General features: G+C 49.1%; 2 protein-coding genes across 2 annotated transcripts; both read right to left on the reverse strand.

The window, feature by feature from the left end:
- Positions 1–233: 233 nt before the first annotated feature.
- Positions 234–3,282, reverse strand: LOC102448991 (proto-oncogene Mas-like). The gene has a single exon (XM_006110339.2). It carries the CDS (start codon positions 3,278–3,280, stop codon positions 2,315–2,317), a length of 966 nt encoding a protein of 321 aa, XP_006110401.2. The 5' UTR covers positions 3,281–3,282; the 3' UTR covers positions 234–2,314.
- Positions 3,283–12,075: 8,793 nt separating this feature from the next.
- LOC102449232 (proto-oncogene Mas-like) lies at positions 12,076–13,344 on the reverse strand. Its single transcript, XM_006110340.2, has one exon. The coding sequence runs from the start codon at positions 13,342–13,344 to the stop codon at positions 12,295–12,297; it is 1,050 nt and encodes a 349-aa protein (XP_006110402.2). The 3' UTR covers positions 12,076–12,294.
- Positions 13,345–15,595: the final 2,251 nt, after the last annotated feature.

Below are 15,595 nucleotides of genomic sequence, written 5' to 3' on the forward strand. Positions count from 1 at the left end.
TCTTCTTCCCACAGCAAAACACACTCAGACTGTGGGTACGTCCAGACTACATGCCTCCGTCGACGGAGGCATGTAGATTAGCCAGATCGGCAGAGGGAAATGAAGCCGCGATTAAAATAATCGCGGCTTCATTTAAATTTAAATGGCTGCCCCGCTCTGCCGATCAGCTGTTTGTCGGCAGATCGGGGCAGTCTGGACGTTCCCCTGTCGCCAGAAAACCCTTTTGTCGACCGCCCCGTTATGCCTCTTGGGATGCAGGGTGAGTGGGGAGCTGTCTCTCAGGCTAAGAGGCATCAGCCTGGAATAAACCCTTTTTCCTCCTTTTCAAATTAATCAGCCTGACCTGAAGACCAATGTTAAGGCTCAAAACCAGGGACCAAGGTTAGCTGTCCAGATGCTTTTGTATGTGCACTGCACATTTCTTCACGACTCAGAATATTTTAGCTGACACAGTTTGTGTAGAATTTTATAGCTTATATTGAAACTCTTTTTTCGAATGTGAACCTTTCAGCATCAGCTTCAGGAAGTAGCCGAATTAACCTGTAGAGGATAAACTTAAAAAACAGCAAATAGTCTGGTAGCACTTTATAGACTAACAAAACATGTCGATGGTATCATGAGCTTTCATGGGCACAGCTCATCTGAAGAAGTGGGCTGTGCCCATGAAAGCTCATGATACCATCTACATCAGAGTTTCCCAAACTATGGGTCAGGACCCAAATATGGGTTGCCATTACATTTCAAAAGGGTCGTCAAGTGTTTCGCCAGATGGCTCTGCCCTCCCTCCTCCCCCAGTTTTTGAATTGCCTTGGGTCACCAAGTTTTCCTGAATTGTCAAAATGGGTCCCCATCTGAAAAAGGTTGGGCACCACTGACCTACCTGTTTTGTTAGTCTTTAAAGTGCTACCAAAACATTTGGTTGTTTTTAAAGTTTATCTTTCAGCACCAGTTCTTCGGGCTCGTACAGCTAAATACAGGATAGACAGCGCGGGCTTTAGCAACTTCCTCAGCCTCCTAAAGCCCTACACACTAGCAACACAATCAGCCATAGAATAGAGATATTACTGACATAGGATTCCCTGATGACATGCTGATCAGCTGACTTGCTCCTGTGGCAGCACCAGCGATCGCAAGAGAGTTTCTTGCAGACACCCCACAGCTCCATCCCACTCTCTGTAGCTTAGACAAACCTTTTCCCAGACTGACCGTCCTGTGAGCAGACAGGGTTTCCCGTGCCACTCTTCAGGGGACTGGACAGTGAAGCAAACGCACACTCAGCCTTTGCAAAAGGGTTTCAGATCCATCCCTCTTTGCTGTAGCGAGTGCACGACGTACACAAATCTCGACACCACATCAAACACCAAGCCCGCTGCCCTGCTTCGCTTTCCTCGCCATGCTGGTGCATGCGTGGGGTGAAGCTCAGAGTCCCTTAGCGGGTCCCGGGTCCCCAGTCCTGCACATGGCTTCTCTTCCGAACCAGGCCACCTCGGTCTCTTCCCTCTGCGCTCAGAGCTCTCCTCTCTCTGTCTCTCCAATGCCCAGCGACAGGCCCTCCCTTGCAACCTGGCAATGTTGCTAGATGGACTGAACTCTGACCGATCGTGGGTTAGTCTGTATTATTGCCATGGGCACAAAGGGGAATCGTATCTCAGCTGGGATGAGCAATCCAGAGCTGTGTGGAAGGATCCCCTGCCATCCACGGAAGTGTCTCTGTGCAGGGGAGCGGGATGGGGAATGCATTACAAGGGGACAGTCCTGCATTCATGCTGCAATTTTCCCCCTCCCACCTCCTCTCCCCCACTTATCCATTTCTCCTGGCTACTGCAGTACTACTCTGCCTATTTACAGGGCAAGTGGGGAGGCTCCAGGGCATCTGTTAGAGACCAGGGGAAACTCGCCAAATTTCTTGTTAGTGGCATTACAAAAACAAAGCAAATCAGACCATGATGCGCCCATTCCTGTTCCCGACAAAGTGATTTTCACCTAGAAAAGCTCAAGCCCAAATAAACCTGTGAGTCTTTAAGATGGCATGACTCCTCCCTGATTTTGCAGACACAGGCGAACACGGCGACCCCTCTGAGACTTCTTCCCACGCAAGTCACTTGGATTTTCCTAACTGATTCCAGTGGGAACCAGATCAAGCCACAGGAAAACTATTAGTGGTTGACAGTGGAAATGAGTCCCAGGGATCCACACTGGAGCAGGGGTGGGGGAGAATTAGGAAGGTCCTTTCCCTTTCTGTGAGCTCACATTCCGGGATCTAGGGAAATCTCCATGCTCAGAAAGGGTCTCCCAGGCTGGCTGCTGAAGGGATTTAAACAGCCGTCTCCATTGGGTCTCTGCTGGGGGCATTTCTGTCTTCTCCAGAATTTCTCTGCTCTTCAAAAACCCTCTGGAGTGCGAGTTTGAGAGAGCCACGGAATCGCCGCTTCCTGTAGCTCCCGACTAGAAAGTAGATGAATGGGTTGATGCTGCTGCTTGCACAGGCCAGTGCATGAAACATCCAAGTGGGCTCAGATATGTCCAGGTAGGAGAGGAGAAGCTCGACGCTGTAAGGGAGAGTGAAGAGGAGGAAGAAGAGGACGGTGAGCAGGATGACGGCATAGAGCTTGCCGGGTGGACGCCGCTGGGAGCACCGTCGCACCTTGACGAAGAGGATCAGACTGGATAGAACCATGGCAGGGGAGAATATCAGGACATTCAGAACAAAGATGTACAGGAGGGAAGCCTTACAGCTTTCACTGATGAAAACTGGACAAAAAATGACCATAGAACAGCAAAGCAGGCAGGAAAGAGCCCAGAGCAGGGCAGACACGATGGCAGACAAGTGCCTTGGCCGACGGCATCGGTACCAGATGGGGTAGAGGACGGACACGCACCTCTCGGTGCTGATGGCTGTCAGGAAGTGCAGGCTGGTGCTGTTCATCCACACACACAGCATTGCAAACAGAACTAACATGTCAATAATCTCAAGAAAGCCACAAACCGGATATCCCACCCAGTAAGCTACAAGAAAGGCAGTCGAGCAGAGGAGGAAGCCAGTGTCGGCCACGGCCAGGTTGAGGACGTAGACGGTGAAGGGGTTCCTCTTCATGCGGAAGCCCAGGAACCAGAGGACGATCCCATTCCCCACCAGCCCCAACAGGCTGATGATCAGAGTGATGCTCATGATGGTCACGTCATGGCCATCAATCTCTGGGCATGCAACGTTGTAAAGTTCATATTCGTCATCCCAGCCAAATGATGCTAATGGCAGGGTCTCTGTGCTCAGCTCGGCCATCATGGAACCAGCTGCTGCGGGATGCTGGTGTCCCCCGCTGTCCCTCTCTCGCTCACACACCTGTTGGCAGAGAGCAGACGGGGAAATCAGCGACTGATCCCCCAGCGCTGTGTTATCACTGCTCATTCCAGCCCCTCCCCAGTCTCCTGCCCTGGACCAGCTGATCCCAGGGGCTTTGGAGGATGCTGGGGACAGAGAAGGAAACAGAGAAAGGCCAAAGGGTGGGGAGCAGCCTGGACTGAAAGCAAGTGGCAGAGAGAAAATTAAACCCTGGGGAAAGCTGGACAGACAGGCAAGGACAGAGAGACAGAAATGGGACAGGATATTGGCTGGCCATGGATGGTCAGGGACCCACATTGGGGGAAGGAGGGACTGAGGATAGTGGGAGAGAAAAAGAATAATGCTGTCTAATCAATCAATGGTGACAATCCTTCCAAGTGTCTCTTACCTGCCTTCCTCCCAAACCGCGTGTTCACTGGAGCCGGGCTGGGCTGGATCCTCTTCAGAATCTCAGTGTCTCATGGTCACTAACTGCAGTTTCCCAGGGAGGATCTTCTTGGGCACGTTTTCCACCTTGCTGCTTTCCCTGTGCTGCTTCTGCACCCGGCGCCTGCCAACTCTAGGCAGAGAACTGTCTTGCCCACACTGGAGGGTGGGACACAGAGATCACAGCATCCGGAGGTCTCATGAGCACGGGGTGGTCTGATAACATCAAGGGACACAGCTCTGTACATTTTTCCTGCTCCCCTAAATGAGGAGGAAATTGCTGACCCAAGATTAAATCAGATGAGATCGATGTAGTTGTTATCGATGTAGCTGTTATGGGGCAGATAAATGCAGCCTTGGGGAGGGTCACATATGTCCGTTTTTTTTATGTTGATAAATTAGCTGTTTGTTCTTTGATTCTACGATGTGGGGAAATCTCCATCCCAGAGCAGAGTCTCCCAGGCTGAGCACTGTAGGAATTTAATTGACCATCTCCATTGGCTTGGCCCAGGGGTTTTCTGCCTCCTCTGTGAGATCCACCCTCCCTTCAAAGCCACTCCTCAGTGTGACCTTGATGGATCCCTTTAAATTCCACTTTCTGCAGGTCTCAACAAAATAGTAAAGAACCAGGTTCATGCTGCTGTTCGTGTGTGATATCTCACTGCAATTCTCTACAGTGCAACAAAGAAGGAAGGTTCGGACACTTGGGAGAATAGCAAAGAGGACTGCACAGAACAATGGTGCCGAGAACAATGCACAGAACAATGGTATAGAGTATTGCTGTCCGACATCCCTGGGAACTATGTCAGACCTTGATGGGTGGAATCTAAAAAGATAGAACCATGAGAGGAGCAAAAATCTGGGCATTCGACACACACGAGATGTGTCGTCATGATGCTCCCCCCCCCCCCCCATTTGCAGCATCATAAAAAAATGCCACTGGTCCAGCGAGCAAGATGGAGAGAGCCCAGAGCAAGGAGAGCTCGGTGTAGCACCGGCCAAAGTTGGTCCAGCAAAAACATATGATTTTTACACCCGAAATAAACTGGACCTGATGAAAATGGTGATGTTCACTTCAGATGGTGCTGTAGCACGTTAGGGAAAAACAAGAGTGTTGCCACACAACTCAAGCCGTGCAACCCACATTTAACAGCACAACACTGCATGGCCATTGAGAAGACCTGGGTTTAGTTGATGTGTGGAACCAAGGGCCAACCATGAAGACAATAGAGACGTTTTTGAAGACCCTTTGTACGGGAGTTACAGAGCAGTGTCTGCAGGCAAGGACAGCCTGTGGAGACCCCCTGCTCTGCCTCTCTCAGGGGCTGCAGGGACATGCCAGCCACTTCTAGGAGCAGCAGTTATCAGAGAGGTAATGACTCAGCCATGACAGGTTGGGTGTTTTAGAACTCACTATTCACCGAATTACATTTAAGCGTAAGAGAGAAATGAAAATTAAGAAAAGCACAGACCAGTCAAAAACAAAACTTACCCCCCTTTGCAAGCAGTACAAGAAGTAACAACCCCCAATGTGTGTGTTGCATCGGGAGATGAGAGTGAAGGTCAGCGTGTGTTTGTGAGAATGACAGAAAAGTGACAGAGATGCAGCCGTGTTAGTCTGATTTAGCTGAAACAAAAGACAGCTCCAAGGCAGAGGACAGGAGCAGCATGACAGCAGCTGGAGGGACAAATGAAGTGCCAGCGGTTGAGCGCTTCCTACTGAAACCCGTCAGGATCAGCTGACAGAAGCCCCAAGATCTACCAGTAGATCCTAATCTTCTGGTGGGTAACCACTGCCTTAGAGCAACACTATGAAAAAAATATAACTGCATCAAGCACAGCAGATGAATAATTCCACAGTGAACCTATTCTAAGTTTCATCTGCTAGCTGTGAGATCATCTGATAAGAGGTTTGCAAAGAATGAATTCAACGAATGGGCACCTTTTGTCTTTGCCTCACTTCCATCACATCAAATCAAGTGTGAATTCGGCACAGGAAATATTAGCAAGTTAGACGACAAACAGAAAAATATTGGACTTGAGTCAAGTGAAGTCATCTGCCCAAAAACCGTGGAGGAGGAGAGGGAGTTCATTGGGAGCCAATACAAGGCTTACAGATAAATAATTGCAGAGAAACATGAAGCAGAGATGACAGGAATATTGCAGGAAATGGTGACTTTCATTCTACAGAATGCAGACCAATGCAATGTAGTGTTACAACGGGTGGACAGATGTGCAACATGTCAAGCTTCCAGTGCTGATTGTGAGCGTGACTTCGGTCTTATGAATAACAAAAAAACTAAATTATGAAGCAAATTGAAAGCAGATCATTTGGATATACTAATGGGGATTAAATGTACCACTTCAAGCGATGGAAAAGTAAACCTTGATACTGTGTATGAACCCAGGACAAATTTTAAAGGCAAAAGACCTTTGACCAGCAGCAAATAAAGGCCCCATCATCTAGCCTGGCAGTGTCAACTAGTGGCTATAGGTATTAGTGGTCTCCTATACAGGCAGTCCCCGGGTTACGTACAAGATAGGGACTGTAGGTTTGTTCTTAAGTTGAATCTGTATGTAAGTCGGAACTGGCGTCCAGATTCAGCCGCTGCTGAAACTGACCGCTAGTTCTGACTTACATACAGATTCACTTTAAGAACCCCAAGCTTCCCCAAGTCAGCTGCTGCTGAAACTGATCAGCAGCTGATTCCAGGAAGCCTGGGGCAGAGCAACTCTGCCTCGGGCTTGCTGTAGTCAGCGCTGGTCAGTTTCAGCAGCGGCTGACTTGGGGACGCCTGGGGCAGAGCAGCTGGGGTGCTGCTGGGTTGCTCCAGTAGCACCGCTCCTTGGCGCTACTGGACCAACCCAGCAGCACCCCAGCTGCTCTGCCCCAGGCGTCCTGATTCAGCCACTGCTGAAACTGACCAGCAGCGGCTGAATCAGGACCTGGGGCAGAGCAGCTAGGGTGCTGCCAGGTTGGTCCAGTAGTGCCCAGAAGGTGCTGCAGGACCAATTGGCAGCCCCAGCTGCTCTGCTCCAGGGTCCAAAACAAAAGCCTGGTCTGCTGGGGGGGGGGGCACACTAGCCGCGCCCCCCCCCCCAGCAGACCAGGGATACGGGAGCAGAGCCGCAGCGGCAGCGGGGTGCCGCGCCTCTGAGGCTTTGCTCTGGCAAAGCCTCAGAGGCACGGGACCCCCCCGCGGCTGCGGCTTCAGTCCCGGTGCCTGTGGTCTGCTGGGGACGGTCCCCAGCAGACCACAGGCAGGGGACTGAAGCGGCAGCAGCGGCGGTTCCCCGCGCTTCTGAGACTTTGCTTTGGCAAAGCCTCAGAAGCGGGGGAACCCGCCCGCTGCTGCTGCTTCAGTTGCGGTGCCTGTGGTCTGCTGGGGACCGTCCCCAGCAGACCACAGGCACCGCGACTGAAGCGGCAGCAGCGGCGGGTTCCCGCGCTTCTGAGGCTTTGCTCTGGCAAAGCCTCAGAAGCGCGGGAACCCGCCCGGTGCCCCTGGTCTGCTGGAGACAGTCTCCAGCAGACCAGGGGCACCGGAGCAGCTTACGAACGGGGCTTTCTCGCCCGGAGCTCGCAGGTAGCAATCAGCTACCTCGACGTCCGGGGCGAGAAAGCCCCGTTCGTAAGTCGGATCCGCGTAAGTCGGGGACTGCCTGTATAAAGAAAATAAAAGAAGTAATTTCTTGTATCAAAACAAAATGTTTAAATTTGTTTCACAAGTCACAACACAAAAGAGACAATCAATACACTTTTGCATATATAAAAATGCTAGCATTTTTCCATATGTGTCAAGCCAAGAGACATAATCTTTAATTTCAAGCATAAACTGTAACAACTATTTCATTTCATGTATCAGTATTAATGATTTTGTTTGCTATGTCAAGAAAATGGACAATTTTGTTTTATGCCTCAAAGAAACAGATATGTGTAAGATATCAAATGGTTACTGAAAATGTTGCAGTATTATTTTCTTTTTATATGATTTCATAATAAATAAAGTACTCTACTTAAGAAGGAACAATCGGTTTCACAAATACAGAATGGGAAGCGACTGTCTAGGAAGGAGTACTGCAGAAAGGGATCTAGGGGTCATAGTGCACCACAAGCTAAATAAGCCCAGAGAAGAGCAATAAAAATGATTACAGGCCTAGAAACCATGAGATACGAGGGAAGACTGAAAAGGGAAGACTGAAAAAATTGGCCTTGTTTAGTTTGGAAAAGAGAAGACAGAGAGGGGACATGATAACTGTTTTTAAGTATCTAAAAGGACAAGGAGAAAGGAGAAAAACAGTTCTCCTTGGCCTCTGAGGATAGGACAATAAGCAATGGGCTTAATAGGGAGCAAAGGAAGTTTAGGTTGGACATCTGGAAAAACTTCATAACTGTCAGGGTGATTTAGCACTGGAATAAATTGCCTAGGGAGGTTGTGGAATCTCCATCACTGGAGATATTTCAGAGCAGGTTAGGCGGACACCTGTCAGGGATGATCTGGTACTCGGACCTGCTGTAAGAGCAGGGGACTGGACTTGATGATCTCTCTAGGTCCCTTCCAGTTCTAGTGATCTGATTCTATGACCTCAGTATTGGTGCACAAGACAAAACTCCCTCCACTCATCGATAAAAAATGTTAGTGGGAACACTGCTCTGGACCAGTGCTAACCCCTCCAAGATGCCCCATTACTTTAAGCACTGCCTTGTTTAGAGCTTCAGCTCTTCAGGGGCATGTGAAAGCAAAGCAGACAGATGCACAGGCTTTGCAAAAGGTTACAAAAACCATGTGCTCCTTTCTTTAGCTATCAGAGGGGTAGCCGTGTTAGTCTGAATCTGCAAAAGCGACGAGGAGTCCTGTGGCACCTTATAGACTAACCGAAGTGTAGGAGCATAAGCTTTCATGGGCAAAGACCCACTTCGTCAGATGCATGCATGCATCTGACGAAGTGGGTCTTTGCCCACGAAAGCTTATGCTCCTACACTTCGGTTAGTCTATAAGGTGCCACAGGACTCCTCGTCGCTTTTTCTTTAGCTAGCACGTGAAACACAGTTTTAGACGCATTTCCTGGGGCACATTCCCCTGCCTCCGTTTTCCCACCGCTCTGCAGTGTTCTTTGATGTTACGCTTCCAAAAAGTCCAGGACTGCCCCTTCCCTACCCTACCCACAGTGCAGGCTGGGCTCTGGCAGGGACACTGTGCTCAGTTCAATCATGGAAAAACCTCTGCTGCAGGTACAGGTCTCTCTCTGCCACCCTCTCTCACACACCTGTTAGCAGAGAGAAGGTGACTGGAACATCCTCGGCACTGTGTTCACAGATCATCCCAGCCCCCGATTTAGAGGCTTTTGAGGTCCTGAGGCTATAACCTCAATGTTAACAAGTATGGAAATGAGTACCTTCTTAATTACTCCTTTCCCCTCTGATTTTTCTAATTAACTTATTCCTGTGGTGTTTCAATCAATCATACAGACTCCCACATGGGTCAGCAGCACAGTTGGACCCTTTAACTCCATCCACCGCACTGACGGCTGCCCGCCGACCCAATGCACTCACCGCCAGCAGGAGGAGGTTGGCATGCGCCGTATGGCCAGCAGCGGAAGGGTGCGAGACACACGCTTTACCACAGGGTTGCACAGCTGTTTGGCATGAACAGAAGAACAGTTAATTCAAGGGAAGGGTTTTAAATCGGACTACCTCGTCTACACACGGCAAGTTAAATTGGGCTACCTCCATTTTAAAATGGCGATCAGCCGCGATTATGATAATCAAGTGCGGGATATTTAAATCCTGCGCTTGATTTGCAACTTTGGTATGCTTCATTTGCCTCCCTAGTTCGAACTAGGGGGCAAGTGTAGACATACCCTCAGTGACTAAGCTAATTAGCAAGGCTCCAGGGACAAGGCTCTCAGAGAGGCCAATACACACCATGGCTACGTCTACACTGGCATGATTTTCCGAAAATGCTTTTAACGGAAAAGTTTTCTGTTAAAAGCATTTTCAGAAAAATCGCATCTAGATTGGCAGGATGCTTTTCCGCAAAAGCACTTTTTGCGGAAAAGCGTCCGTGGCCAATCTAGATGCACTTTTCCGCAAAAAAGCCCCGATCGCCATTTTTGCGATCGGGGCTTTTTTGCGGAAAACAATACTATGCTGTCTACACTGGCCCTTTTGCGCAAAAGTCTTTCGGAAAAAGACTTTTGCCTGAACAGGAACAGCATAGTATTTCCGGAAAAGCACTGATGATTTTACACGAGATCGTCAGTGTTCTTGCGGAAATTCAAGCGGCCAGTGTAGACAGCTGGCAAGTTTTTCCACAAAATCAGATGATTTTGCGGAAAAACTTGCCAGTCTAGACACAGCCCATAGGAATGTGTCTGGGACCTGCAAACTGGCCAATATCATGACTGCTGACATGGGACACCAGGATAGGTCAATGGGCCATTTGACATGCTCCAGCTTGAAAGATACCAGGGATGGATATAAAATGCCATGAGGCAGACTCCATCTTACCTTCAGTTCTGCTACTGATTTCAGATGCAGCCTTGCAAGGAACAGTGAACCGGGAAGAATCATTGGCCCATCCTGACATAGGATTTACGCCGGAGATGTTTAAGATACCAGTTTGTAACATCTCTGCTAAGAGCCTGCATGGAGAACTTGGTGATTCAATGCATGTAATGTATTCTCCTTAATGACCTTACTCTCATGCTTCTTTTTCTTTTAGAAATAACCCTTTAGATTTTAGAGTCTAAAGGATTGGCCCAGAGTGATCCTGTGGGTAAGATCCAGAATGTATATTGACCGAGGATTTGTGGCTGGTTCTTTGGGACTGGAGAGACCCGTTCACGGTAGGTGAGATTGGTTTCTATAGCCCCTCACCTATGTGGTAGGCCCAGGGCTGATTGTGTCACAGGGAGAGCTGGGATGTCTGAGGGGTTTTGCTCGTGAGGCTTCCCGCTGGTCGGATTGGCAGCTGAAGCACTCAGTGCAACTGGTTTCTGGCCTCTTTGGGAGCGGCTTCCAGTCAAAGGCTGTAAGGAGCCCTGAGTTTGAGCAATTCGCCCTGAGCTGTGCCCAGACCCGGACCGGTCCGTCACACTCGCCTGCCTCTGACTCCTCCCTCAGCAAGTTGTCCCAGGTCCCTTGTCCCAGCCAATCCCAGGCTCTTCATTTGATCATTTTCTGCCCCATCCCCACTGGCTCCCATTTCCCTCCATATCCTTGTCCCAGTCTCTCTGTCCAAACAGCCCCATTGTCCTCCTGCAGGCCTAGTTCCTCGTCCATCTTCTGCCCTCATTCTTCCTGCCTTCATGCCCCACCCAGTCCAACCACCCTCTGCAGCGCCTTGTTCCCACCCTCTGCCCAGCCAATTCTAATCTTCACTCCATTCACTGAGTTCATAGCGTGAGCTCTGTGTTTACGGCCTCATGGGCTTCCAGTCTGCCCTATCTCTCCATTTCCCCCTCAAGCCCAATCAATGACTCCCCCTCTTCAAGCCCTTTGCCCCAACCTACTCCTTCTCCTGCTCACAAGTCTAGCTCTTGTCTCCCCTGTATTTGGATCAGGCTGTTTCCTCCTCCTCGCTGCCTTGGTTCCAGTTTTGGGAGCACTGAGAACTCATAGGAGCAAGAATTACAAGGGAAGTCCTGCTTGGTGCGGGCGGTCCCAGGCTGACCCATGCCCAGATGTTCTGCCCAGATGCTGCATGCACAGTTTCACCACATGTAGGAGGTGTAAGGGGGAAGAGAGAGCTGTGAATAGATTTTTTTTTAAAAGGCTCATATCTTGGCTCCATGTGGCTGATTTTCATGGGACCCCTAAAAGAAACATCCCTGATACCAGGTGTGAAACACCACCTGGAATTGAAAGGACGCGCGAGAAGCTGCCCTTAATCTGAAGGGACTGAAATGTCACTGCCAAATGAAATGCACTAACGGTCTGGTTGTAATATGTCCAAATCTTTTGATTTTATGCGTATAAGAAGGAAACGGCATCTTTATGTGGGCAAAAGGCAAAACGCTGCATTTATTGAGCACACAATGGTAAAGCAGGTTTTTTCCTGTCATCAGGACTTTATTTTGATGAAGAGGTCTTTGTGCAGACACATTACGTATGCATTTGGTTTCTATTAGAGCAGGGCTACTGAACTTTGGAAGCCCCGGGGGCCACAATGATACTCATAGCACATGCCAAGGGCCTCAACTTAAGTGTGGTTGCATAGACATGCAAATATAGATGCAACTATATGGAAATAGCTTCTTTCACACTGCGTAAGATAAAGGCAGGACTACACAACACACAGGTCCCATTTAATTCAGTTCTGCTGATATTAATCAAATGCAATATTTACCGATTTCCACACATTCCAGTTCCAACACACAATGCTCAGTCTTTCCGATCTGGGGCGGGGGCAGAGTTTGGCCTCATGAGACCCACTGGTGTCTTCATAACTGCAAAGAGTCCTGGTGATCCACTCTAGGGCAGGACTATGCTCCGAGTCAGGATGAGGACGGATTAGCAAGTCCTGTCAGGGCCTTTCCCGAAGTTCTTTGATTTCAGGATGATCCGAAACCTCTATTCCCAGAGCAGGGTCTCCAGGCTGGACTTCTGCAAGGATCGTCTCCTTTGGGTCTGTGCTCTGGGTGTCTTTGCTTTCTTCAGAATCTCTCTGCTCTTCAAAAACCCTCTGGAGTGCGACCTTGAGATAACCACAGAATCGTCGCTTCCTGTAGCTCCCGACTAGAAAGTAGATGAATGGGTTGATGCTGCTGCTTGCACAGGCCAGCACGTGAAATATCGCTCTGTGCTTGAATACATAACAGGAGCACATGAAGAAGTGGATGCTCTGAGGGAGAGTGAAGAGGAGGAAGAAGAGGACGGTGAGCAGGATGACAACATAGAGCTTGCCGGGCGGGCGCTGCTGTGAGCTCCGTCGCACCTTGATGAACAGGGTCAGACTGGACAGAACCATGATGGGGGAGAATATCAGGACATTCAGAACACTGATGGGGAGGAGGGAATTGATGCAGCTTCTCTTAAAGGGATCTAGACAAAAAATGGCCACGGGACAGCAGAGCAGGCAGGAGAGAGCCCAGAGCAGGGCAGACACGATGGCAGACAAGTGCCTTGGCCGGTGGCATCGGTGCCACATGGGGTAGATTACGGACACGCACCTCTCGGTGCTGATGGCCGTCAGGAGGTACAGACTGGTGCTGTACGTCAAATAACTTGTAAACAGCAGTAATGTATAAAAGAAAGCAGCACAGTTACGAAATGTATATCCCAGCATAGAAGCTACAGGATGGGCAACCGAGAAGAGGAGGAAGCCAGTGTCAGCGACGGCCAGGTTGAGGACGTAGACGGTGAAGGGGTTCCTCTTCATGCGGAAGCCCAGAAACCAGAGGACGATCCCATTCCCCACCAGCCCCAACAGGCAGATGATCAGAATGATGCTGCTGATGGTCACTGAAGGGGCATAATGCACGTGGAATCCACCAAATCCAGTGTCATTAGATTCATTTTTGTTATACCAGCCAGAGGCTGTTGGTCGCAGGGACTCTGTGCTCAGCTCGGCCATCATGAAACTGCTGCCGTGGGATGCGGGTGTCCCTTGCTGCTCCTCTCTCGCACACGCCTGTTGGCAGAGAGCAGATGGGGAAATTAGCAACTGACACCCCAGTGCTGTGTTATCACTGCTTCTTCCAGCTCCTACCCAGCCTCCTGCTCTGGACCAGCTGATCCCAGTGGCTTTGGGCGGATGCTGGGGACAGAGAGAGAAATGGTGAAAGACCCAGGGGTGGGGCACAGCCTGGAATGACGTCAAGTGGCAGAGAGAGAATGAAACCCAGCAGGAGAGCTGGACAGACAAACAAGGACAAAGAGTCAGAAATGGGACAAGATGTTGGCTGGCCATGGATGGTCAGGAAACAGCATGCGAGGGAAGGGGAGAGAGGAGATAGCAGGAGAGGAAGAGAATAATCCTGTCTAACCAATGGTGGCAAAGAGCAGTGAATCCGTCCCTCACCTGGCTCCCTGGGACCTGAGTCGCGTGTTCACAGGAACTGGGCTGGGCTGGATCCTCTTCTCAGTGTCTCATGGTCACTAACTGAAGTTCTCCAGGGAGGTTCTTCTTGGGCACATTTTCCAAGCAATCGTGTGTTATCCAGGTGCAGAGGATGTCCCTGCCGGTCCCAGTGCAGCTTCTGCACCCAGCACCTGCAAGGGTTAGCAGAGAACTGTCTTGCCCACACTGTGGGTGAGACACAGATACCATGGCATAAGATACAGGGCAGTTTGATAATATCCAGTAACGACAAGATCTGTACATTGCTCCTCCTCCTCTAAAAGTAAAGGAAACGCCTGGCTCATGATTAAATCAGATGAGATTGATGTAGTAGAAAGCTGTTAGGGCGCAAAGAAAGATAGCATAGGGAAGGGTAAAACATTTCCCATATCTGTTGCATTAGTTGAGAAATCACCTGTTTTCGGGCTTTTTATTTAATGTCCATTTTCCTTGCATATTTGATTTTTTTGTCAGAAAACTAAACACCCTTAATGGACATATGTGAGTTATAAACTGCAATGTTTTTATTTTCTATGATGCTTCATGAGAGGCGTAGGTTGAGTTACCTGGTGCTGCCATTCTCTATGGGCCATGCCATCCTACAGAACTAAATCTCCCACTACAACCAGGTGAGTAGCATGACCAACTATCACCTCTCCCCAAGTGGGAAGACTGTGGTGCAACGTGGGAGCTGTAGTCTGGCCAGGGAGCCCAGTCTGTGGAGGAAAATGGGAACGAGAGGCACTTGAACTCCCCACCTCCACAAGCAAGGGTGGTGAAATTTCAGAATTCAAATACTCCAGTTTTTATTTTTTCACTCAGTAGTTAACATTTTCCTTGAGTCAAAAAAGAGTCAGAAACAATTGTTTATTTCTTCAAATCATCTTTAATCAGCTGCCGTGTAGCACTCTATTGTATTATCTAAGAATTGGGGCTAATGAGAGACTCAGTAACAGCAAATATCCTCTTCAGTAGTTTGGTGGAAGCTCTGACCAAACTGGATAGGGACTGGACAAAAGCAATCAGTCCAGATGTAGACAGGACATCCTCAGTGAGAGGCAAGAAAGCTGGAGTGGTGACAAAATTGAAGGCCAAATTGCAAACTATCAACCATAAGCAACAGCTGTTCACCAAATTCCACGTCTCTGCAGTAAAATGCTGAAACTCAATCTTGTGGTGGATAAGCTGGTTAGAATTAAACATTTTATTCTCATGTCTCAGCCACCAGCGTTTGGAAGAATCAGATATTCATCATGTTCATCATGGCCCGTCGTAACTCACTGGAGTCAATATTCTGGCTTGAAGCCCCCCGGTTCTCCCCCCTCCCGCTTTTTTAAATTGTTTGCAAAGAACCACAGTGGATCAGAAAGGAAAAGGTGTTGCTTAATTACAGGATGATAAATGGCTTCTTAAGGTGGATATTCCACTGTGCTTCAACTCGCTTAACACGAGAATGCAGGGGTGGGACTAAACAGGGACAGAATTCTATGCTACCGTCCACTTTTTCTAACTTAAGCATCTGCAGTGTAAGGTGACACATTTTCCCTTGTCTTGAAATCACTATTTGACACCGTTGGGACCCAATGTAATGAGTCCATAGAAAGGTATGTGAGCAAAATTATTGAATCGAGACAAGAACGATTGTCTGATTCAGGAACCACAGAGGAACATTTGCAATTTTCAGCACGCTGTTTTCTGTCACTGGGCAGTGTGTATCAGAGCAGCTCGAAATGGAACGTGTGTGTGAAAGTGGTAGTTTTACGCT

The sequence above is a fragment of the Pelodiscus sinensis genome, chromosome 4 (genome assembly GCF_049634645.1).
Source record: "Pelodiscus sinensis isolate JC-2024 chromosome 4, ASM4963464v1, whole genome shotgun sequence".
In the NCBI taxonomy this organism is placed as follows: Eukaryota; Metazoa; Chordata; order Testudines; family Trionychidae; genus Pelodiscus; species Pelodiscus sinensis.

Coding starts and splice junctions, on each gene's coding strand:
- LOC102448991 (XM_006110339.2), bottom strand. CDS start 3,280: ATGGCCGAGCTGAGCACAGAGACCCTGCCATTAGCATCATTTGGCTGG.
- LOC102449232 (XM_006110340.2), bottom strand. CDS start 13,344: ATGGCCGAGCTGAGCACAGAGTCCCTGCGACCAACAGCCTCTGGCTGG.